The following is a 24231-nucleotide window of genomic DNA, read 5'->3' as shown; positions in this document are numbered from 1 at the left end:
AAAAGCTTCCCAGCAACTAGGAAAGGGGTTGGAAAAGGCGCCCTCTGTGTGGGACCCCCTCTCACGTCTCCCGGCGCAGTGCACGGAGCAGTCCCAGACACAGTGCACCCGGGCAATGGCTCTATTTAGTCATCTTTTTAAAAATATATATTTTTATTGATTTCAGAGAGGAAGGAAGAGGGAGAGAGAGAGAGAAACATCAATGATCAGAGATCATTGATCGGCTGCCTCTTGTATGCCCCCCACTGGGGATGGAGTCTGCAACCCAGGCATGAGCCCTGACTGGAATTGAACACGGGACCTTTCAGTCCGCAGGCAGATGCTCTATCCACTGAGCCAAACCGGCTAGGGCTATTTAGTCATCTTTATTGAGGCACAGAATCCAGACACCTTGGTGGCTGGTATCCGAGGACAGGCCCCCAAACCTCACCCCATTTCACGATCCTCCTGGTCCACTGGGCCCCCCTGAGCACCCAGGCACTCCGAGCCCCTGGCTGCAGGAGAGTTCTGGTTGTCTCCTTGAGAAACGGTCTCCTCTTTGGAAATGGCCTCACTCAGACTCTGCAGGTCATCCAGCAGGACAGAGAGGGATTCTGGGAAAGAAGACCAGGGATGGGAGCCAGACAAGAGAAGGCCATGAGGTCCTGTGCAGAGGAGCAGGGCTGCCCCTGGGGGCGGGGGGTAGGGGGGTTTGATGGAAGGGGTGCTCAGGTCCATGGCAGATGTGAATAAAGGGTCACAGAGAACAAGGCTCATGCACTGGAGTGTCTGCGGTGGAGATTCCAGAAGCGCCCCCCCCCCCACCCCCGACCTGTCTCTTCCCTCTTAGACCACTACCTTTAGTGGCTGCCCTGGGGCCAAGCGCTGCTGCTGGAGGTGCCGGTGCCGATGGCCCTGCCGGCCGAGGGCTGGGCTGCACAGACCCCCCCTTATCCAGCGGAGGAAGAACTGCCAACAGTCGCTGCTGCTTGTAATGGGAGAGGAGACCCTCCTGCTGCAAGGTGGCCTGGGAAGGAGAGGGTTCAACACCGCCTAGCAGGGCAGAGCCTCCCCCTCTTCTCTCCACGCCTCTACTCCCCGCCCAGCCCAGCCTCCGCCTCCCCTACCAGCAGGAGGTTCTTGTCCCTCTGCAGCTCCTGCAGGCGCTGGGTCAGCCGCAGCCCCTCCTCCTTCCGGGCCTCCTCCTGCAGGCGCCGGAGCTCCTGGTTCCGCTCCTTTTCCCGGGTGGCTTTGCGCTGCATCTGGCGCAGGGAGACCACTGTGGGGAAGCAGGGACAGGTGTGGGCTGGCAGAGGTCGCGAGGCACCATGAAAACAAGACTGGGATGATGGGCAGGAGCGCTGGGTCCCAGCCTGTGACCGTCCCTTCTGTACAGGGAGAGGGGTTGCCGCTCCAGGACCCTGTAAATCTGCTCCCCACCCGAACCTTCCGGAGCCCTGAGGGGAAGTCTGGATATGGACCGAGTATGACATTTTGTCCAACGAATGTACATTTCCGTCAATGTGGCAATGGCGCTGAGCCTATACGGGGCACTTTCCTCTCTGTAGGAGATGCCGGTCAACAGCCATGATGCTTGTAATTCACTGGCGCCCCAGAAATGAGTGGTGGTGTGCGCAGAGGAACCAGTGTGGCGGGTGAGTGAGGGCTGGGCCGAGGCGCAGGACGGTGCAGGCGCGCATCACAGGACTGTCCTCCCTTGCAAGGGGTTAGACATTTTTCCTAATAAAGAGCTGGGGTCCGCGGTGGGGAGGCGTGGAGGGGCGTCGCCTTTGAGGAGGGTGCTGGCTATTGGGGTGCTTGCCCGGAGAACTCAGCTGGCCGTTCCCTGGTAACTCCCACCTGCATACTTCCCAGGAGCTTCACAGAAAGCTTCTAAAATAACCTGTCTGCACACTTCCTACTCCTGGCCACCCACGTCCACCCCGCGAGCCTCACCAGCCTTGGCGTGCTCCCTCCGGGCCTCGTTCAGTCTCCTTTCTGCTTCCGAGAGCTGCTCCCGCAGCCGGGATTCCACTTCCGCCACCTTCTCTTGCAGAGCTGGGGTGAAGGCGCACATGGGGTGTCGGGGAGCTGTGGCTCATGGACCCCACCCTCCACGCCCATTTCCCTGCTGCACACCTTGCCCGTAGACCTGCTGCTGCTGGGTCAGTTCCTGCCGCAGACTGGCGGCCTCCTCCGTGCTCTCCTGCTGGCCCTGGCGAGCCGCTTCCAGCTGCAGCCCCACGCTGGCCAGGGACTCCTGGGTCCGCCGCAGCTCCTGCTCCAGCTGCTGGGCCACCTCACTCAGCTGCTGCCTCTCCGCCTCCCCTGGGAAGGGGTGGGCTCAGGCTCCCTTGGTCCTCTCCATGTCCTCGGCCCCAGCCCCCAGCCCCCAACCCCCAGCGCGCCGACTGTCCCAGCCAGAAGACAGGGACCCAGGCCAGGCGACCAGGCGTACCTTGCTCCCGGGCCCGGCCCACCTCCTGCTGGATGATGTGGGCACTGAGCTGCACCTCTGCATCCAGGCGGTTCCGCTCCTCCCGCAGCTGCTCCAGCTCAAGGCTCACCTCCTCGGTCGGCGGGGCTTGAGGGTGGCTGAGACAGAGTGGGGGAGGGGTCACCCAGCTGCCTGACTCCTTCACCCCATCCCTCCTCATTCCTATTGTTTTGGGTCCCAACAACCAACACCTGAAAGCCCCCCACCATCCTCCAATCCACTTCCAAGTGCCCCAAACTTCACCTCTCCTGGCGCAGCTGAGCAAGGACCAGTTTTCGAGCCATCAGACCTGGGAGGAAGGCAGACAGCAGCGTTTGGAGCGGAAAGGGAGGTGGGGAGTAAGGGGGAAAGGCTCCAACTGAGGAGCAGGCAGGAGGATGGACACGGGCAACAGACAGCTGGCCGGGAGGGACGGGGCGGGGCAGATCTGGTCTGGCATCTGCCTACCCACCCTGAATAGTGTGGACCTTGCGGACGGCATAGCTGACTCGGCTACTGAGGCTGGGCAGCCGGGCTGCAGCCTGCTCCACCTCGGCCACAGTGTTCTGGAGCCAGATCTGAAAGCTGGACAAGGTACAAGGCCGCTCACCTTCCACCCACCTCATCCCCACCACTTGACCTGCTTGCTGTAGGACCCTCCCTCTGGCCTGTTCTGTGGCGGAGCTGCGGGCAGCAGGGCAGGGAAATCGGGAGTTGGGAAAAGAAAAGCTGAGGCCAAGTCGTGCCCGGGCTCCTTGGCCATCAAACAGGAAAGCCTGGGGCCTGAGCCCTGGAGCGACTGCCACATCAAAGCGCCCGGCTGCCCATCACCTGGTCCCCCGCTTCTCCTCTGGCCCCTGCAGTAAAGCCGCCATGAGGTTCATGGGCACCCCATCTGGGCCCAGTGCCGCTGCAGTCAGCGGGGAGCAGACAGGGCTCTGCGGGGCCAAGCGATGCCACAGGCTGGCGCATCTCGAGCGGATTTAGACTTCCGCCCCAGGCCCTGGTGCCTCTGCAGTGGGGGCCTCCCCGCACTTGTGCCACACTCGGGGGGTGCACTTAGGTGCCTCTTCCTGAGGAACAGAGCCATGGCCTCCGTCGGTTTTCTAAGGGACCCGTTCCCAGGAAGCACTAAGTGCCTGTGTATCTACCATCAGAGATCACGGTCATCCCTCCCAGGGTCCCGACCCCAGGGAAGGCCAGGTGCATCCCTTTGTGGGCCGGCTGGGCCCCCACCAGAACCAGCATGGCTCAAAAGACCCAGAAGCCTAAACAGGCCCGGTGGGGGGGGGGGGGAGGCACGGCAGCAACCAGGGGCAGGGCTGGACCTCGGGGGCAGTCGTCTCCGCCAACAGAAAAACAGGCAGACACAAAGGCTGCCTGCTGGACCCCTCGGCACTTTTACCTGAAACTGCATTGTGGTTCCAACCCCTTCCGTGGCTCTTATTAAAGCCATTTTCTGATAAGGTCTCCAAGCCGTCTATAAATTACCTAACACATCTGGCCACAGGCAAGCATGGGCTGTGGGCTTTTTGGCAATTAGCCCTTAGCAAGGCCCATTCAGTATGTCCTCACACCAAAGGAAACCCTGCCCACAGCGTGTCTGACTGCTCTCCTGCAGGTGGGAGCGCGTGCGATGGACTGAACTCGGGTGGTAGTTTATCGGAACTACCCGCTCTATTTCCATGTGTGCGTGAAACCTTCCATCATTTTTTAAAGTTCATTAGTCCACAAGGTACAGATTCAACAGAAGGGGATAGTGGGCAAAGTCCATCCTGCAACGCGATTTTGAGCTGGGGTAGCAGTAAACCTTTACAGAGCCAGGCAACAAACCAGCAGGCCCACACAGGCCTGGCAACTGTGGTTGAGTGTCGACCTGTGAACCAAGAGGTTACGGTTCGATTCCCGGTTAGGGCACATGCCCGGGGTTGCGGACTCCATCCCTGATAGGGGGTGTGTAGGAGGCAGCCAATCAATGATCCTCGCTCATCACTGCTGTTTCTATCTCTCCCTCTCCCTTCCTCTCTGAAATCTATTAAAAAACATATTGGGGGGAAAAAAAGAGCTCCATGCAGACCAGGTACCCCGATGTCCAAGGCGAGGAGGGGTGCTTCCCAGCACCAGAAGCTTCGCTTCTCCTTAGAGGCCCTTCTGAAGGCTTTATAAGGAGTCAGGAAGGAAATGCAGCGGGACTTGCAACTGGTTAAGGAGGAGCTGTCGTGCATTTTAAATGGATACCTACACGCCGATAAAGTGTATAGCTTTGGATAATTTTCCCCAACTAATCAGGGCATGCCTGTAAAATTTTAAAGAGGAAGTAAGAACAAGTCCCCACACTCCCCATCCGAGAACAGCTGTGAAGGTGGGACCCTTCGAGGGCTCCATTTAGCTCAGGCTGTCACTGGACCAAATGCAGGAGGGCGCTTCCTCACCTCCAGCCACACAGGCAATGGCAGCCAGAGTGACCTGGTGTGGATGCAGAGGGGCTGCCCCAGAAGATGAACACAGGAGCTTTTACATGGCTAAGTCCTCCACCCTGCACCCCAGCAGCTAAGTCCTCCACCCTGCACCCCAGCAGCTAAGTCCTCCACCCTGCACCCCAGCAGCTAAGTCCTCCACCCTGCACCCCAGCAGCTAAGTCCTCCACCCTGCACCCCAGCAGCTAAGTCCTCCACCCTGCACCCCAGCAGCTAAGTCCCTCCAGCCCTGCACCCCAGCAGCTAAGTCCCTCCAGCCCTGCACCCCAGCAGCTAAGTCCCTCCAGCCCTGCACCCCAGCAGCTAAGTCCTCCACCCTGCACCCCAGCAGCTAAGTCCTCCACCCTGCACCCCAGCAGCTAAATCCCTCCAGCCCTGCACCCCAGCAGCTAAGTCCTCCACCCTGCACCCTAGCAGCTAAGTCCCTCCAGCCCTGCACCCCAGCAGCTAAGTCCCTCCAGCCCTGCACCCCAGCAGCTAAGTCCCTCCAGCCCTGCACCCCAGCAGCTAAGTCCCTCCAGCCCTGCACCCCAGCAGCTAAGTCCTCCACCCTGCACCCCAGCAGCTAAGTCCCTCCAGCCCTGCACCCCAGCAGCTAAGTCCTCCAGCCCTGCACCCCAGCAGCCAAGTCCTCCAGCCCTGCACCCCAGCAGCTAAGTCCTCCAGCCCTGCACCCCAGCAGCCAAGTCCTCCAGCCCTGCACCCCAGCAGCTAAGTCCCTCCAGCCCGCATCCTCCAGAGGCTAAGTCCCTCCAGCCCGCATCCTCCAGAGGCTAAGTCCCTCCAGCCCGCATCCTCCAGCCTGCACCCTCCAGTGGCCAGCTTTGCTTGCCCAAGGCTCTTGAACTCCAAGGTGTCTGGGAGGCTGGGGAAGCAGAAATCCTACCCCCCACTCCGTACCCCCACCTCTATCCCAGACACCTGCTGATAGCCTTGGCCACACGCTTCAGCTGCTCCTCAGCCGAGGCTGTCTGCTGCTGCCCCCGGCGCCGGGCTTCCTGGGCACGGCTCAGCTCCACCTGCAGGGACTGTGAAGGAGACAATAAAGGGAAGGGTCCCTTCTCCGGGGCCCTGGCCCATGGACCGGGGCTCCCAGGCCTCCCTTAGCCCCTGACTGCGGCAGACTCTGACCTTGGCGCCCATCCGCTCCACCTCCACCTGCGCAGCTTTGTCCTCCAGAGAGCGCTGCAGGATGGCTTGCTCCTGGCTCTGGGCGGCCACTCTTTCCTGGAACTCTGCCACCTGGGGGAGAAGAGGCAGGCGGACACTGGGAGCAAAGGTCTCAGAGAGAACTCCACTCAGGGGGACAAGCTTGGGTTCCTGAGAATGGAGTCGGAGTCCAGGTCTCCACGCAAAGCATGTGCCCTGCACCTTGAGGAGGGCCGTTCCTCACCATCCTACCCTGGTCTGTCGTGTGGTGGGTCACCCCACTCTTCACAGCACACATGACTTCTTGAGTTATCTAACCGTCTGCTGGCCTGTGGTGTCTGCTCCAGGACCTAAGCTCTGTCTTTGTTTAGGGCTGTTCCCAGCACGTGGCAGCCACTCGGTAACACTGGTTAACTAAATGCCACCCCTTATGTAAAGAAAACAGGGGTAACCATGGGAGGGAGAGCGCCAAGTGACCTGTCCCTTCAGCTGCTGCATGCACGCTCCGTGCTCCAGTTCCTGGGCCTTCAGCTGCACCATGAGGGCAAACACCTTCTCCCGCCAGCGCTTCAGCAGGGCCTGGCTCTTCCTGGAGAACTCGGGCTCCAGGGAATCTGACGGTTGCACCTGCGGCAGGGGGGGGTGAGGGGGGCGGGGGGAAGCGGTCAGTGTGGCTCCTGAGGGAGCAGAGGAGGAAGCTGCATCTTGGTTTCTCTCTGGGCTGCCCAGGTGACAGGAGCCACTGAGAGCAGAGGTGTGTGTGCAGGGAGGGGAGCTCTCAGCAGGGTCCCGCCCACAGGGAGGCGCGGGGCGAGGGGCCTACCTTCCTGGCCAGCTCCTCTTCCTGCATGGACAGGATGTGCATGAGGCTCTGCACGCGCACCTGCAGCAGCTCCGCTGTTGTGTGCAGGCCATCCCGGTCCTCCTGCAAGTGCTGCCAGGGAGCAGGGCGGAGAGCGCCGGTCTGCACCCTTCTCTCCTGGGGCACGTACATCCTCCCAGGTCCTGGGCCACCCGCCTGCACGCTCACCTGCACAGTCTCTAGAAGCTCCCGTCGCTCCGATTCCCATGCCTGGCTATGAATCTCGGGGGGAACTTGTTCCCCCACATATCTGCGTAGGTTCTCAACCAAGGTCACCTGAGCCTCCAAGTCTTCTTGGGTCTTGCTAGGATTAGTGTGGGAATGGGGCAGCCATGGAATGGGTGTGGAGACACCCCACCCCCCACCTGCTGGGCCCCCCTTGGCCCCCCACCCACTTACGTCAGCTGCTCCCGCAGCAGCTCAGCCTCCCTCTGGGCCACGGCCAGCTCCTTGGCTTCCCCGGCCCTGCTGGCTTCCAGGCCGGTCACAGACTTCTCCAAGCCCTCGGCTTTGCTGGTCAGACTGGAAAGAGCCTCCTGGTGAGCCCGTGTCAAGGAGGACAGCTGCAGAGAGAGGGGTCTCAGCAGGGGCTGGCTCACCCCCACACCTGGGCTTTCCAAATCGCCCCTGGCTCTGGCCTTGTCTCCCACTTCCCGTGACCTTAGACCACAGCCCAACACAGCGCCCACAGGGCCTCAGGGGCCTGGCAAATGGGGCCGACCCTGGAGCCTTTAACTCCCCATCACACTCCAACTCATCGGCAGTTCCTGTCTGGACTTCCCCCAAATCATATCTTCACTTCTCTCCACTGGCCACCAGCCTGAGGGAGGCCACCCTCACCTCCGGTCTAGATGACAGCAACCACCCCTGACCAGTCTTGAGGAGCCTCCAGCGGCTGGCATTCTGAGCAAAGCCCAGCTCCTTCCCTCGGCTGCAAAGGCCTGCATGGGCCCCTGCCCACTGCTCTGAGCCCATCTCCTATGCTCTTCTCAGATTCCACATGTCACCTCCGCCACCTCCTCAGGAGCCTCCCGGGGCCCTCCAATGCCCACCACCACCGCTCTGTCCAGCTGCCTGCCCCTGGCCCCCGGCACCTGCTGCCGTCTGAGAGGACCTTGCAGGCCCACGGCCCACACAAAAGGAAGCTCCAGAAGGCGGGCGGCTCGCCTTTCCTCACTGCACCGCTCAGTGGTGTCAGGGACACAGGGGATCGTGGGACAGACCAGGAAGTGGGAACACGGCTGTCCTCATCTCCAGTCGGTCTCCCGTCACCCGATTTCCACGCCACATTTAGAGTGAACTTTTTGGACATAAATCACAAATATGATCATGTCATTTCCCTGTTTTAAACCTTTCACTGGTTGCTCACTGTCCTTTTTTGAAAAATTATTTTTTTATTGATTTCAGAGAGGAAATATCAATGAGAGAGACATCAACTGGCTGCCTCCTGCACGCCCCCTACTGGGGGCTGAGCTCGAAATCCAGGCATATGCCCTGACCCAGAATCGAACTGTGACCTCCTGGTTCATGGGTGGACGCTCAACCACTGAGCCACGCCACTAAGCCGGGCGCTCATTGTCCTTAAGATAAAGTTCTGGATGGGCCTGAAGCCTCAGTCCCAGGACCACCCAGAGCCCCTCAGCTCCTGCACTCAAACCCCTCTGGCCGCCTCCTGTCCCACACGCTGCCCCATGTCAGCAGCTCCCATCTCCACCACCCATGCCCGACAAGCCAACTTCTACTCAGAACAAAAGTCACCTCTTGTCCTAGCCGGTTTGGCTCAATGGATAGAGTGTCAGCCTGTGGACTGAAAGGTCCCAGGTTCGAATCTGGTCAAGGGCATATGCCAGGGTTGCGGGCTCGATCCCCAGTAGGGGGCCTGCAGGAGGCAGCCAATCAATAGTTCTCTCTCATCGTTGATGTTTCTATCTCTCTCTCCCTCTCCCTTTCTCTCTGAAATCAATAAAAATATATATTTTAAAAGTCACCTCTTATCATTATGCATCTTTGGTGAATCTAAAGGCCATTTATATTTTTCTCTAACTCTATCTCTGGCTGGATTGCCGACTTCCTTGTATCAATTTCTACACACACATTATAGAGTAGGGATATTAGCTTCTTTCTGTGATATGAGCTGTAAATATTATTCCTAATTTACCAGTTGTCCTTTTTTTTTATTTTTTATTGGTTTCAGAGAGGAAGGGAGAGGAGAGAGATAGAAACATCAGTGATGAGAATCATTAACTGGCTGCCTCCTGCACACCCCGGGGGTCAAGCTCGCAAGCCCGGCATGTGCCCTTGACTGGAAGCGAACCCAGGACCCCTCAGTCTACAGGCCGACGCTCTACCCACTGAGCCAAACCAGCTAGGGCTCCCAGTTGTCCTTTAATTTTACTTTTATTGCCATTCCTAAGTTTACCAGTAGTGTTATAAAGTCAACATTCCAATCTTTTCTTTAGTGGCTCGGGATCCTGATTCACATGTAAAGACCTTCCCCACTCCAGGTTACCATGAGTTCACCCAGTTTTCTTCCACTGTCTTTAGGTTCCATTCTTAACATGCGGACCGATTAGGGGACTTCCTAACTCCCTGCCAGCTTAAGGCTCGCTGTCCTTCTTCACGGCACCTCTCCCAATGGCAGGCAACTACTTAGGGTTAAATCAAGTGTTTAATGTGTGTCGCCCTCTAGGCCGCCAGCTGCACCCAGGCGGGCAGGGACTGGCTGGTGTGTTCACCAGAGGCCCAGCTCCTGTCTCAGGGATGGAAGAGCAAGCACTGATAAATGCTTACCAACTGAACAGTCTCCTTCCCAGCTCACCTCGGGGCCCACCCCGCCGGTATTAACTGGGGACCCAGAGTGAGGTAGGAAGACAGACTACTTCCTACTGGAGGGGAAGGAGGGCTTCAGGTGGTGGGTGGTCAGCTGAGTCCTGGGAACAAGAGCCACCTGAGTAAGAACAACACACCAGGTCCCCCTCTTTCCAGGGCATGCTTTTTCATCCCTCCGCGGCTCACGGGCGTCTTTTTCCATATCTGCTCTCTGCGGGGAAGCCCCTGCCCAGATCCCCTGTGAAGGTGAGGCCTTCCCACCCCCACATTCACCTGCTCCTGGTGCAGCCTCTGAACCTCCTCCAGCTCCCGCTGGCTCCCCTCTTCCAGGTTCTTCCGGACAACCTCAGCCCCAGCCAGGGCGGCACGCAGGCCCTCGGCCTCAGCTCGGCCAGCCTTCTCTGCCCGTGCCAGAGCCTCCAGCTCCATGGCCTGGGTCTCCAGCTTCATCTTTTGCTGCAGCGAGGTTTCCCGCAGGACCCGGACCTCCTCCTCAAGCCGTCGCAGCTCCTGCAGCTGCCGAGAGATCAGCTCTGCCTGCTGGCGCAGGGCCTGTGACCCCTGCAGCTCCACAGACCTTGGGAGACAGGGTAGCACAGGTGAGACCTGTCTCTGGGGCTGGGAAGGTGACCCCGAAGAGATCCCTCTGCTCACATGTGGGGAGATGGGGGGATGAAGCTGGACTTAGGAGTCTCTGCATTTCCATCACCATCGCCACTCACCAAGGCCCTACTAAGCATATTAGGTCTAGTCTCTGGGCTCATGGCTCTCTAGCAGTGATTATCAACTGTGCGCCACAATTCTTAAAACATGCACCACCTGACGCTTTAGCCAGGGGCACTGACCTCTTTTCCCTTAGATTGTCAAGTAAAAAAGGTGACAACAGCCAACACAATAGCTGTGGGGTGTGAGTACTCGGTCTTGGACCATAAATATATAGATCACATAAGAGTTGTATCTTATTGGTCACGTCGAATAAGGTTGCATCTGATTGGTTTATTCTTGGTATCAGAAATCCTTATATACAAGTATAGGCACCTAACTTTTTATTTACTTAACTTTTTAAAAAATATATTTTCATTGATTTCAGAAAGGGAGATGGAGAGATAGAACATCAATAGTGAGAGAGAATCGTTGATTGGCTGCCTCCTGCATGCCCCTCACTGGGGATACAGCCCACAACCCAGGCATGTGCCCTGACTGGGAATCGAACCATGACCTCCTGGTTTATAAGTCAACGCTCAATCACTAAGCCAGGCAAGTAGGACAGCACCTGATTTTTTAAAAAGTCACTTTGAAGCAGAAAGGGTAAGTAATTATTATTATTTTGTAAATCAATTAAAAGTATACCTATTTTTTGGTCAGATTGGCAAAAAATACATTTTTTGGTGTGCTGCAAAATTTTAATAATTCGTTTATGTGCCATGAGATGAAAAAGGCTGAAAACCGCTGCTCTAGAGAGAGCTGTATACCGGCTGATGTCGTAACAGCAACGGTGCTGACCACTGGGCCACACATTCTGAAGTGAAGAGGTTGGAAGCACAGGGAGCGGCTTCTGAATTCTGGTTTAAGAGCGCCCAGTACCAACACGGCCAGGTGCTGGCTGGGAGCGCAGACCACCTCTAGAGTCAGGTACACTGAGTGAGGGGTTCGGGAGGACAGCACATCAATAAACTACAGTCCCAGCCTTTAGGAAGTCTCCTGGTGCCCCTGCAGCCTAAAGCAGCCGTCGCCACCTTTCGGACCTCACGGACCACGGGTTGGCAACCGCTGGCTGAAAGCACCTGGGACCCGGCTCCTGGCACGGCTCCGGCACTGAGGCCCGGGCCGCAGGACTTTTTAAGCGGAACGACAGCCTGCAGAAACGAAGTGAATGGCCACAGGACCGTAGCCGGTAGCCACGCTAGGAACAGAGAGCTGTGTCCCGACATCAGCTCTGGTGCTCCGTCGTCATCATGCTCCTTGCCCGCTGGTGGGGCCCAGGGAGACCCACCCGCAATCCCACTCTAGAGCACAATGCACAACGGCCTGCCAGTTTATCAGGGAAAGCCACTCAGGAACCATCATTAAACAGCTCTACAGACCACACGTCAACAAACAGCATGGCCCGCTCCGCCAGCACCGCCCGCCAGAAGGAGGCCACGCTAGCACAGGGCACGGGCCCAGTTTGAACTTCCGCATCCTGCCTGACTACGGTCAGCTGATGGTCAGTGTCTCTTCCCTTGGAATTTTAAGGAAATCACTGATACCAGGATTTCTCCTATTTGTTTGTTATCCCCACCCCTAGCATCTCGCATGCTCTTCTTACTATTTATGCATTGTAGGCACCAAGAATTGCTATGGATAAATGAACAAATTATGGAACTAAGGTCTGGACTAGGGTAAGGAACCTATTTCAGTGAAGGGTCACTGGCAAGCAAGCCTGAGAAGGGGCAATGGACCCCTACCTGCCCCTCCACCCCGGCTCCTGCCCATCGCCAGAAACGTCCTCTTCCCACATGATCCCTTGAGGCCTCTGGATGTCTGGCCGCCTCTCTGAGACACCTCGATGGGCCAGGGGAAGGTCTGAGACCCAGGTGGGGGCCATTCTTGGCATGGTTGGAAGGGGCCGAGCTTGGAAGTGGGATGGGGGGATGAGCCCCGTGGAACCTGAGGAATCACAAGGACAAAGATGGTCAGTTTCCGGGGAGAGACAACACCAGTCCCCTGCCGGGTCCCACTGACCTGAAGGTCGAAACATCTCCACATTATTTGAAGCCTCTAGATTCTGTGTCCGGCCATCTACGTTCCCCTGGACAAGAGGAGAAACAAGGGCACTGCAATTCAATGCTCAGGCCACCTTCCAAAGAGAAAGCCCCTAAGACAGTCACGGTCCTCAGACAGAGCCAGGCCCGGGCCAGCTCCTCTCTTCCTACTTCCCAGAAGAGACGCCCACAGACCCCTGCTGGGCGCAGCCTGGCCCCTGGCAGAACCATGGCCATAGCCAGGAGCGGGGGCTCTACTGAGAGGCTGAGAGGGAGCCCTCGGGCTTCACTCAAACGTTCAGGGTCCGGGCGCGCCTTTACCCTCCTCCTCAAGTTTCTACCGACTCTGCCATTCCTGGTCGCGCGGGAGGAAGGTGTGCAGTGCAGGGGCTGCGAGCCCAGGCTCCAGAGTCCCCTCCAAGGCTCGGCAAGGCCTGGGGGAAGCCCATCCACACACCAAGCCAGGACCCCCGGGTCCCTCCCGACTAAAGCGCTGGCCCAAGGCCTGGCCCCGGAGGGATGTGGCCGCATGCCGGGCAGCGCGGCTCCCCAGGACCCCGGGGGGTCCAGGCAGCCTAGATCCCCGGGCAGAAAAGCCAGCTTCCGGACATCTCACTACCTCCCGTCCACTATCCCGTCAGCTTCCCACCCGCCGCCCACCCTGCTCCCGCCAGAGTCCTGGGCACCGAGGCTCAAGGCCTCCCACCCTCCCACCCAAATCCACCTATGTCCCCCCAATCTGCGAGTCCTATCGCCCGCCCGGCACTCTAATCTGCTTTTCTCCTGAAGGCATTGCCCGGCTCCACAGCCCGCGCCCGCCTCCCGCCCTCAGCCCCACCCCCCCGGGACACCGAGCCTTCGCCCCGCTGGACGCTGAGCGCTCAGGCTGTTCTGCACCTCGTCCGTTCCTTCACCGCCCGTCCCTCTTCCCGACCAGCCCCGGAACCCACCCCCGAGGCCCCGCTCAGCCCCTTCCCTCCCCCAACCGACGCTCCCGAGGCCCTCACTTAGCGCGAGAGCCTGCACCTGGCTCCCGGCCAGCCTCCGGCCTGACCGCGCCTGCGCAGAGCGGGCCCGGTGGCGGGGCAGAGGTGCACGCAGGCGCAGTAGTGTCTAAAGCCGGGCCGGATGCTGGCGCTGCTGTCTCCGCGCCCTGGCGGCTCCTCCCAACTCCGGGACCCGGGAAAACTTGTAAACCAATCAGAAAAGGCTGAGGCGGGACCTGCGTTTGACCCTGACCAATGGAACGGAGGCGACCCGGAAGATGGCCAATCAGGAACGGCACGAGGCAGGATTGCGGGCGCCAAGTTCGGACCCGGGAATCCCGAAGGCGGGGTCTGCGCTGCCCGCGCGCGGAGGCCGCGCCCCTCCGGGCCCCGCGCCCTGGCTGTCAAACAGCTGCGGAGCGCCCACCGGGTCGGAGCCCGAGTGTCCCGGACGCCGCGCCGGCCGGCACTGCCTGCAGAGACCGTACCACGCGGTAGATCCGACCCTGGGCTGGGCTGGGGTGGGCAGAAGGCTAGGTTTGCCTTGCATCGTCTCGGGGAGCTGTTTCTCTCCCCCCCCATCCCCCTCCCCACCCCGAGAAGCCGGGCAGATAGGGTTTAGGTCCAGTGTCTTGGAAAACGTAGGGGGCGACAGTGGAGTCACTTCCCACTGGGTTTCAACCTAACTAGTTATGAGTGAGGGGTTGGCCAGAAGAGCGAGGCGCGGGCGAGCAGGAGGGCTGGCTACTCCCTTTGGATAAGCGGGTCTGACAGGGAAAAGCTGTTTTCTCCAAATGTCATTGGGGTGACAAGTTAGCATTGCAGAATTAGGAGCACACCAGTTTACAGTTCCCCGGAAGCTGCCTAATGGTATGTTGCCTCGAACAGATTGAAGGCTCCCGGGAAATTCTGCGGCCCGAGGATCCGGCTCATCCAAGGTGCCATAGTGCCCCGAATTTTTCCGCTCTGGAGCTACTTGACAGCCATTTTGCATCGCGTGCCTAGGACCCTTGCATTCTGGATTTGCTCAGGGACTGTGCTCAAAGTTGGAATTGCACAAAGCATAACTCAGGCTCGCACCAGACAGAAAGTGAGCCTAGACCACCGTGCATGGCCCGGAAGGAAAGGTGATGGGTCCCTGAAGTGGAAGAGGTGTGCACTGCCTATGCTGCCCTGCTTCCAGCTGCTGCGCATTGGGGGCGGCAGGGGCGGCGACCTCTACACTTTCCACCCCCCAAGCGGAACTGGCTGCACCTATCGTTTGGGCTGCAGGGCCGACCTGTGTGATGTGGCCCTGCGGCCCCAACAGGAGCCCGGCTTCATCTCTGGAGTCCATGCAGAGCTGCACGCTGAGCGCCAGGGTGATGACTGGAGGGTCAGCCTGGAGGACCACAGCAGCCAAGGTGAGCAGTAAGCAGTTCCGGGTGGAATGATTAAGGGATTCCACAGGGACCTGCCTGCTCCCTATCAGTCTGGACCTCTTTCCACCAGAAGCATGCCACGTTGACTCTTGTCGGTCTCTATTTAGCTCCAACAGAGGCTAGGAGGTGGTTCCAGAGCCTGGGGCAGCATCAGGGAAATATCCATGGGGTGTTCTGTGGGCGGGGGGGGGGGGGCGGTCTGAGCTCAGATTCCCGCCTTTGCTGAGACACTCGTTCCTGTCTTGGGCAGTTAGGATGTTTAACTGTTCTAATGATGTGGGCATGTCTTACTCCCTGCCGTGGAGGTAGTCACAGCAGCCTCAGGCCGTCACTTCATCTCTGGGTCTTAGTTTTCCTCTTGGGGGAAATGGAAGGACTTTGTGAGTCCGTTTGAGGAGCGTGTGGGGGTAACTATGGTAGCGCCTTCATTTAGTGCTTACTATTAAGCCAGGCACTGTTTTAAATTCATTGAATGCAAGTGGGCATGAACATCCCCATTTTACAGACAAGGAAATGAGGCACAAAGAGGTTAACTTGTCCAGGGTAACAGCTGGTAAGAGGTGGCGTCAGGATTGGAACCCAGAGTCTGAGCTATGCCGAGTGGCAGCTGGATGAGGGTGAGGCTGTCTGACACTGGACCTCAATGGAATGTTCCCTCCCATGTTCTGTGGGCGGCGGAACAAACCTGTTGCCAGCTCAGAAAGAGCTTAGGATCTGATGCCACCTGCGGAGACGCAGGAGAATGTGAGGATTTGATGTCAGGCGTCCTCTCTCGTGTTCCCCAGAAACTCAGGGCCATTTTCTCCACTCCTAACTGGTCATTTGCTTTTGTCATTCCCTGTATGTCTGGTGCCCCACCATCCACAGGGACTTTGGTCAACAATGTCCGACTCCCTAGGGGTCACAGGCTGGAGTTGAGCGATGGTGACCTTCTGACCTTTGGCCCTGAAAGGCCCCCAGGAACCTGCCCCTCGGAGTTCTACTTCATGTTTCAGCAAGTCCGAGTCAAACCTCAAGATTTCGCTGCCATTACCATCCCACGGTCGAGGGTAGAAGAGGGAGCCGGGGTTGGTTTCCAGCCCATGCTGCCCCCCCGGGGGGCTCCGCAGCGTCCCCTCAGCACCCTGTCCCCTGCACCAAAAGCCACACTGATCCTCAACTCCATTGGCAGCCTCAGCAAGCTCCAGCCGCAGCCCCTCACCTTCTCCAGGAGCGGGGGTGGGCCACCGAGCCTGCCTCCCCGCACTCCCCATGGGAAAGAGGGGACCACCCCTTCTGCCCCAACCCCAAGAAACCGAAGGAAATCAGCTCACCGAGTGTTGGCAGAATTGGATGATGAGAGAGAGGCTCCCGAGAGCCCCCCAGTGCTTAAAGGGCCCCGGAAGAAACTCTGTGTAGAGAAGATGCCGCTGACACCCGGTGGGTAAGTGGTGAGGCCACCGTCTGGCTGCCCTGCCTTCCCATTCCTTTTAGATGCTCAGGTTGGAAGGTGGCCCCGGCTGGGGAGGAGGTGGGCAGCGGGCAGACAACAGGTTGGAATGGCAACCAGGTGAGCTCCAGCAACCAGGCTCACCACTCTGGTGAGTCTACCTGGACCCACTCTTTTCACCCAAGGAAAAGTTCTAGGCTTCTCCTACAGGTTGTGACCAGGTTTTTGTTTTTCTTCAGAAATCGGCGTGGGCATCCTCCGAAGCACCCCGGGAGCAGCCCCAGGACTCCTCCTGTGGTTGGGGGCGGGGAGCCCTGTGCAGCCCCTTGTTGCTGCCTGCCCCAGGAAGAAACGGTGGCCTGGGTTCAGTGTGATGGATGTGACCTCTGGCTCCACGTGGCCTGTGCTGGCTGCAGTGTCCAGGCTGCCAGGGAGGCTGACTTCCGGTGCCCAGGGTGCCGCATGGGCGTCCAGACCTAAGGCCCACCACCAAGGAGCCAGCTAGAGCTGGCCATGGGTGGACACAGTGGGACACCGGTGGGTCCGAAGAAATGCCTCTTCTCTTGCCTCGGCAGGAGGGGATGACTGCAGGGCAGGGCCCATTGCTATGGATCCCAGGTCTGGAACAGGCCCTTGTGGCCAAGGGGACAGAGAGATGGCTTCCTGCCAAAGACAATGCCTTCAGGAAGTTGCTATGAGCTGTAAATTCCGTTACAAGTCATAGATCCTTACTGTCGAGGACACTAGAGAGCCCAGAGTGGTGACGGGCACAGCGGGAAAGGTCTCGCCCTCAGTGTCTGATCAGAGCATCAACTAGAGACCACCTGTGCCTGAAAATGAAGCCCCAGACCCAGACAAGTGAGTTCTCAACTTGGATGGCACCGCCTAAGACATTCTGGGAAAACCTAGGGCGACAGCCCCAAACCCTAACCCTACCGCTGACCATGTCTGTAGCCTGTGGCCTGGCTTCGCAGAGGTTTGTTTCCATTTCCAAATAAAGAAAGAAAATATTCATAATTTGCTGCTAGAGTTATTCCTTTGTGGGTCTGATACGCATTGCTTTCCGGTTCTGGGTAGAATGGACTTGGAAAGATTTGGAAAACGTGAATTCTTAGGGGAAGGGGAGATGAGTGGAAAAGGTAGGCAAATACAGACCTGGTCATTGAAAAAGTGCAAATCTATGGGATGAAGTTGGAGCCTGGAAAAAAGAAACCAGGTAATGAGGGGTTCTAGTTTAAAGGAAAACATCCACTGCCCTTACAGCTAGGTGGCTGGGGTTTGGCCGGTTCCACGTAGATGGCAGAACCTGTGCAGGCCGCCCTCCGACATTGCGGGTTCGGCTCCAGACCCCCGCAACAAAGTGAGCCGTCATCTTTTCCTCGTGGGGGGGGGTCTTGCCTTCGATTTGACAAAGTACAGCTGTGAAGTGCGCTAAACCAAGGTGTGCCTGCACTGCAGGGCAGAGAACCAGCTAGAGCAGCCGCTGCCTGGACCCGTGTCAGCTCAGCCCATGTGTGGGGCATTGCCTTATCCTGACACAGGTCCACCCCTTTCCACTCCTACCTCGGCTTACCACCCTATTTTTCCACAGAGGAAGGAGCAAGGACCCCTATGTGGTAGCGGCAACGCGCGCAGGGTCTGCTGAGTCACTCGTGGACAGGACAGGCACAATGAAGGGAAACCTCATGGACCCTGGCACCAAGCAGGAGTTTCTAGCCGGGGCTCTATGCAGAGGAAATAAGGACCTAAAGACTGGACTTCTTAGCACAATGCCACCGAGGACTTCCGAAGCAGAGCGGGGAAAGCAAAAGGCCAGCTCCTAGTAGGGAGTGGTCTGTGAGTAACCGCATCTGTGGGCAGAAATAAGTTCAACTCAAATCCCCTGGGACCCTGTGTCACGAGCAGCTCCTAAGAACTGGCTCTGCCTCTGAGGGCCCCTTCGAAGGAACTGGGTTCCAGGCCCAGCTCCCCTGCCACTGGGTGACTCGAGTGGGTTCCGCACTTTGGCTTCAGGGTCATCTGCGTGCGGCCCCGCCCTTTTAGTAAGGAAGAGGATGAACCAAAGACACAAGTATCCACCCACTGTGTCCCGGGTTTCTTTATTAAAATCAAAGTGATAGGGGATTAAAATCAAGAGCATCACTGAACTTCACCTTCCCGCCAACCAGCTCCCAAACTCCTGCCCCCACACCGTTGGTGCTCCCAATTCTATAGTGAGAAGAACTCAATCCCAGAGCCCTGGGACTATCTCGGGTTCTCTCCCTTGCTCCCCGTCCGGGAAGGCAGGCAGCTCAGCTTGAATGCATGGGGGAGCCCAGAGGGGTGACGGGCACAGCGGGAAAGGCCTCCCCCTCAGGGAACTGGACCGTGGAGTACAGCGTAGTGAAGTGAGGGCCCGCGTAGCCTGGGCCAAAGTGGGGCCCTGGGGCCACCGGAAAGGATACTGGTCCCCCTGGGAAAGGAGGCCTGGGAGCCTCAAAATCCTCTCGTTGAGAATAGTCACTGCTTGATCGTTTGCCCTTCTGGCGCCGGTTGCAGAACCACACTCGGACCACCTGGGGGCGGGGGAGGGAGAGTGACCTGCTCAGAAACTCCAGGTGGGTCATTTAGCCCAAACCCAACAGATCCAGAGCGGTTGAAGGGCAGGCACCAGAGCTCGGGCCAGGGGGTGGGGGCAGGGAGCTTGGGGCCGGCACTCACGTCCTTCGCCAGCCCGAGCTGCTGGGCGATGTGGCTGATCTGCTGCAGCGTGGGCTTTGGGCACTGCAGGAACATGTTCTCCAGGTTGCCCTTCACGCGGTTCTCGATACTCGTCCGCTTTCTCTTTCGGGCCTGCATCAGGGTCTCCGCTTTGCATATCTAGGCAGGTGGGAGGGGTGACAAAGAGCTGGGAGGGCAGGCTTCGAACCCACGAGGTCTGATTCAAGAGCAAGTTGCTAAGCCAGCTAAGGGCATTGGTGGAGGTGTCACCAGAGCGGAAGGTAAGAAAGAAGGGCCCTGCAAGGGCAGGCTTAGACCAGCAGCTGAACCGGCCCAGCAGCGCTGAGCCATCACCTCCCCCCATGGAGGGCTGCGGCCCCAAGGAGCAGGGCTGCCAGCCAGGGGGAAGCAGTGGAGTGGGACCCGGTCACCGCAGGCCCCTGGGCACCCCGCCCACCCTCACCCTCACCCTCACCCTCACCTCCTGCAGGTTCTCGTTGTTGTCAGCTTCCTCCACCCACTTCTGCAGCAGGGGCCGCAGCTTACACATGTTCTTCAAACTGAGCTGCAGAGCCTCGAAGCGGCAGATGGTGGTCTGGCTGAACACCTTGCCTGGGGAGGTGGGTTGAAAGAGAAGCAAGGTGAGGCAACAGGAAAGGCCCTCATGACCCCGAGACCCAGGGGTCACCACCTCTTCCCACGCTCACAAGGTCCCACACCAGGATCCCACTTCCCAGACGGAGCTCAAGGCCCAAACATCTTTTCCTCCCTCTGCACCCTCGTCCTGGGCAAGGGCAGAGCCTGCCCCGGAGCCCCGCCCTCATTCCCTTGGTAGCAAAGGCCCAGGTTCAGGCTGCTGCTCCCAGGGGAGGTGTGGTCCCTGTGTTCTGTGGGTCAGAACATGATGAGGGGGACCCACCAAAGAGAACGCCCAGGGTGAGCCCCACGTCGGCCTGGGTGTACCCCAGGGTGATCCTCTTCTGCTTCAGGAGCTTGGCGAACTGCTCGAGGTCTTTCTGCAGAGCTCTCATGTTCTGCGGCGGCATTTAAAAAGGCAGAGGACGTGTGAGAACACAGGCACACGGCTCTCCCCCCGCCCACCCGGGCCCACCCGGTCTGTGGGAATACCTCTGCGTCCAGGCCGCCCTCCCAACACCTGAAACAACCCATCTACAGCCGCCATTCACCCCCGAGCAGCACACACGCTGAGAAGAGCAGGTCACGGGGAGCCCCGCTGGGCAGCTCTAACACCCAAGACGCTTTCTGGCTGGAGGAACAGCCTGGAGAAATCAAGGCACCAGCGCTAATTCTCATCTCAGAGGCAATCTCCCAGCTGCCTGTGGGGCCCCAGCCTGTGACCCGGCATGCGCACACACCACAGAAAGCTGCAGGTGCCGTAAGAGGCATGAACAAAGTGCTTTGCATATAGCTGGTGCGTTTAAAAAGTTGATTATCCCACCTTTCTAAATTGATGTGAGAGAGGTGTGGGTGTGGGGAGAGGAAAACATATATCTGTTGCCTCCTGCAGGCTCCAGGCTCCCGACGGGGGAGGGGAGGGGATGGTGGTGGTGTTGAACCTGAAACCTGGGTGTGTGGTAATTGAACTCCCCAAAAAAGCCAACTATCCCTTGTTTTTATATCTTTTTTTGCAATATGGAAGCATCCTCACTGATTAATTCACCAGATTTATTCTACACCGTCTCTAAGCCAGTGGCTAGAGACGGTGTAGACAAAACAGACCAAAGCCCTGCCTCGCGAGCTCCCGTGCTGGTGTGGAGACAAGTCGTTACTATCCGGTGTGCCAGCACGGTGGAAAAGCGGAACCGGGAAGAGGATCACAGAGCGCAGCAGGGTCGGGCATTACGGAACAATTTAAACCACTAAGACGGAGGTGGTGCACTGAGCGAAGGGAAACAGCCAAGTGGGATGCCCTGAGGTGGGGGCGAGGCAGGCAGGCACCGGCCAGGCGGCACAAGGCCCGCAGGCGAGCGGGATGAGTGGGCAGAGGAAGGGAAGGGGGAGGAGCTAGGAGATCAGAGGGGTGAGCAGGGCAGACGCTGCCGATGTTGCATTGAGTTGAAATGATCTGACTCTCGCATTGCGAGGTGTTCAGTCCAGTTGACATGGTGACCAGAGACTAAGGAGGAAGTGAGGGGTAACTAGGGAGGCAGCTGCATTATCCAGTCACAGATGGGGTGGCTGGGACAGGGTGGCAGTTAAGTATTGGTTTGGGGTGTATTTCCAAGGTAAAGATAGTGGTTTTCCAAAGAACTGGACACAGGGAGACTGGGGAAATGATGGCTGGTTTGGGCCTCGAGCTAAGGGGCAAGGTGCAGCAGCTCAGAGCCACCCCAGCAGATGGCAAACGCAGCAGTCAAGCCTACGAGGCCCTTGAGCCTTGAGGGTGGAGGACACAGCAAGGAAAGGTAGACGGAAGAGAGGTGGGTGCGCTGAGCCCGGGACACCCCAGGGAAGGCCAGGGGCCCGGGGAAGAGTTAGGCCTGGCGCGGCCCTGAAAGCCTTGAGGAAGTATTTCGAGGGTAATCAGTCACCTCAACTTCACACCCGATACCCCCATTCCCAATCCTGCTCAGCCAAGGTTTCAAACCCAGAGCTGTCCCCATCAGGGCTCTTCCAAATCCTACTTTGGGGGTTTGAAATAAAGTAAACCCCAGCTCAAATCCTAGCTTTATCACTTAGCAGTTTAAGACCCGTGAAATAGGCTAATAACGCCTCCCTGGGAGAGTTTGTGGCAGTTAATGAGATAACGAGGCGGAAACCCAGCACACAGCCAGGCACTTGGGAAATGGGCCGCAAGTGGCAGCCATTGTTATTCAAGGCTCAGCAGTGCCTCCAGCCAAGAGGCAGGCTCCGAGGCCGCTGAAACCGCTCACCCCTGCTCCGAGGGCCAGAGGCTCCGGCTGGATCTCTAATTGCTCCCACTGGTCTCTTCGGAGGCCTGGCCCATTCCCCCGAGTGGTCCCGGCAGGACTGAACGAGCCTTCCTTTGGGGAATGGCCTGGAAGGGCGGCTCAAAGCTTAAGAAAGTCGGCTGCACTGAGTACTCCTCGCTCTAGAGGGGGTGCGGGGTGCCCCCTGCACCAGGTGGCTCTGGGCCCAGGCAGAAGCCATGGGGACCAGCCCTGAACTGGACGGGAGGTGAGGCCGCTGCACTCGGCCACACAGCCCCAACAGGAGCGCCGACCGAACCCAGCCACACCCTCCAACCTCAGGAACAATGACCCGGTTTCACCCTCGGGCACTGGGTAAGATAAGGGTCAAGTTATCGAGAGAGGCTCCCGGCGGGAGCAGGGGCTCAAACCCCAAGCTGGGTCGGACGCTGGGCTGTAATAAGGCGGGTGGCCAGACCCCGGTCAGGCCTAGCGAGTGGAAGGGACACACTTGGCAAGAAGGCCAGGCGCGAAGCAAGGCCATCCTGGGCCAGCTTCCGACTGCCCGAGGCCACCGGCCCTGCCTCCCTGCGGCTCCGCCGGAATTCTGTTCCCACCCGGCCCTGCAGCTCCCCTCGGGTTCCAGGCCAAGAAGGCTGCAGGCCTCCTCCCTCCCTGGCCGCCCCTGCCGGCCGCCAGCACCCCGCGCCCCTGCCCCACTCACCTCCTCCTCGGCGCCGGGCTCCAGCTTCTCCTGCTCCAGCTTCAGGGCCCCAGGCAGGGCAGCGCAGGGCTCGGGGGAGGCCCCCTCAGAGTTGCTCTCCACCCCGGCTCCTGCCTCGCCCTCGAGCTGGGGGGCCTCCAGGCCGCCTTGGGGTGCCAGCCCCACTCCAGCCTGTGGCCCACAGTAGGCCATCCCCCCGCAGAACTCGTACGGCGGGGGGCACGGGGCGATCCCCCACACCTCGGTCCCGGGCGCGAGCCCCGGCCCGACGGCAGGCCCGCCGGGAGGGCCCTGGAAGCCCAGCCAGGTCCGAGGGTCAACCCAGCCCGGCTCCGGCCCCCCGGGCCCATCGCCTCCGCCACCCGGGGGCGGCGAGAAGGCCAAGTCGGAAGCCAGGTGTCCCGCCATGGGAAGGTCGGCGCCCCGAGCCGGGGGCCTGGTGGAAGGAGGGCTCTCCGAGGCACTGCTCGCCGCTCGCCCCCTCCCCAACCCCACCCACTAGCCTTGACCTCTGGCCCCGCCCCCTGGGTGGGGGGAGGCGAGGGCCTGGAGGTGGGAGAAACTGAGGCGGAGGGTGTTTGCCTGCTGGGAGCGGTGGCGTCTGGGGGAGCGGAACGTCTGGGAGCCCCGTGAGGCGGTCCCGTGGCCCAGCCCCCGGGCCTGGGTACAGGTCCCCGATCTGGACGTTCTCTTCCAACGCCCTGCCCGCCGCCGGCCCTCCCTCGGGCTCTGCACACCTCCGAGCCGTCCGGGACCCCTCATCTTCCCCAGGGTCTCCAGGAGCCCAGGTGCCTGGCCCCTCTCCAAAGACCCTGGCACTGCCTGCCCACTGGGCCCAGCTCCCCCGCGTCAATTGTGTGCACACCAAGTACTGCTGGGCTACCCCTCGATTCCTCATCAGCCACCCTGGGCCCCCCACCCCCAGTCCAGAGACCCAGGCATTCATCCAGATTACAGGCCCAACTCTGTTACCCCAAAGCTGCGGGTGGCTGCTGCCCTCTGCCCAGCCTGCTGAACCCCACCCCACCTCCAGGGCAGACGCCAGGCCAGGCCACCCTTCACTCCACAGCCCCTCACCGCTGGTCTCAGGGCTGACCCCACGGCCCCTTCTAGGGCCAGGCTCTGGGCTGGCTGTGCCCGGGCTCCCCACCCTTTGTCCAGACAGGGGGACCCGACACCCCTCACTGTGGGACCCCAACATCCAGTACCTAGCTGGCTGTTCTCCCTCCCCCACCACCCCAGCCCCAGCCTCCAGCCCAAGGCCCTGGGTGGGGAAAGCCCAGAAGGGAGGGGAAGAGAAAATATCTGACTTCAGGTTCAAAGAGGCTTGGGAGGGACGGGGGGAGGGGCAGGACAATGGCCTTGGCTGGACAATCCAGGTCCCCAGAGGGGGCAGCTCTAACCCTAAACAAGTGCTCAACCCTTGAATGGGCCTGGATGGCTCCCCTGCGGACAGCTTCCTGCCACCCCCCGGCCCCAGTTCCCTCACACGGAAAACCCCTCCGAGCGGCTGAAAGAGCTCCAGGAATCCACCCCAATCCCCCTCCAAGGCTGAGCCTCAGAC

The 24231-nt window shown here is 59.4% G+C and overlaps 3 protein-coding genes across 7 annotated transcripts; 1 reads left to right on the top strand and 2 right to left on the bottom strand.

The window, feature by feature from the left end:
* Nucleotides 1-134: 134 nt before the first annotated feature.
* On the bottom strand, nt 135-13170 carry CCHCR1 (coiled-coil alpha-helical rod protein 1). 3 transcript variants are annotated; one of them, XM_079779911.1, is made up of 18 exons: nt 12838-13170; nt 12497-12563; nt 12220-12337; nt 10046-10349; nt 7343-7506; nt 7112-7247; nt 6905-7015; nt 6559-6708; nt 6064-6174; nt 5854-5960; nt 2928-3040; nt 2720-2765; nt 2438-2574; nt 2119-2307; nt 1936-2037; nt 1107-1258; nt 838-1006; nt 135-593 (listed from the first exon to the last, which is right to left on the bottom strand). In XM_079779911.1, exons 1-18 carry the CDS (start codon nt 13045-13047, stop codon nt 427-429), a joined length of 2553 nt encoding a protein of 850 aa, XP_079636037.1. In that variant the 5' UTR covers nt 13048-13170; the 3' UTR covers nt 135-426. The 3 variants fall into 3 exon arrangements, with proteins under 3 accessions (XP_079636037.1, XP_079636035.1, XP_079636036.1); XM_079779909.1 differs by lacking the exon at nt 12838-13170 and having other exon boundaries at nt 12220-12421; nt 12497-12648; XM_079779910.1 differs by lacking the exon at nt 12838-13170 and having other exon boundaries at nt 838-964; nt 12220-12421; nt 12497-12648.
* A 674-nt stretch (nt 13171-13844) lies between these two features.
* TCF19 (transcription factor 19) lies at nt 13845-17350 on the top strand. 2 transcript variants are annotated; one of them, XM_079780663.1, is made up of 4 exons: nt 13845-13996; nt 14391-14905; nt 15791-16342; nt 16592-17350. In XM_079780663.1, exons 2-4 carry the CDS (start codon nt 14668-14670, stop codon nt 16855-16857), a joined length of 1056 nt encoding a protein of 351 aa, XP_079636789.1. In that variant the 5' UTR covers nt 13845-13996; nt 14391-14667; the 3' UTR covers nt 16858-17350. The 2 variants fall into 2 exon arrangements, with proteins under 2 accessions (XP_079636789.1, XP_079636790.1); XM_079780664.1 differs by having other exon boundaries at nt 15791-16346; nt 16592-17349.
* A 1080-nt stretch (nt 17351-18430) lies between these two features.
* On the bottom strand, nt 18431-23075 carry POU5F1 (POU class 5 homeobox 1; the record flags this gene model as incomplete). 2 transcript variants are annotated; one of them, XM_079780159.1, is made up of 5 exons in its annotated part: nt 18431-18907; nt 19053-19211; nt 19534-19664; nt 19972-20086; nt 22659-23075. In XM_079780159.1, 5 exons carry the CDS (start codon nt 23073-23075, stop codon nt 18644-18646), a joined length of 1086 nt encoding a protein of 361 aa, XP_079636285.1. In that variant the 3' UTR covers nt 18431-18643. The 2 variants fall into 2 exon arrangements, with proteins under 2 accessions (XP_079636285.1, XP_079636284.1); XM_079780158.1 differs by having other exon boundaries at nt 22668-23075.
* Between the last annotated feature and the right edge of the window lie 1156 nt (nt 23076-24231).

This window comes from Cnephaeus nilssonii (genome assembly GCF_951640355.1).
Source record: "Cnephaeus nilssonii genome assembly, chromosome: 9".
Taxonomy (NCBI): Eukaryota; Metazoa; Chordata; class Mammalia; order Chiroptera; family Vespertilionidae; genus Cnephaeus; species Cnephaeus nilssonii.
Note: the sequence above shows the minus strand (reverse complement) of the source record. Positions and strands in the feature narration are given on the sequence as shown.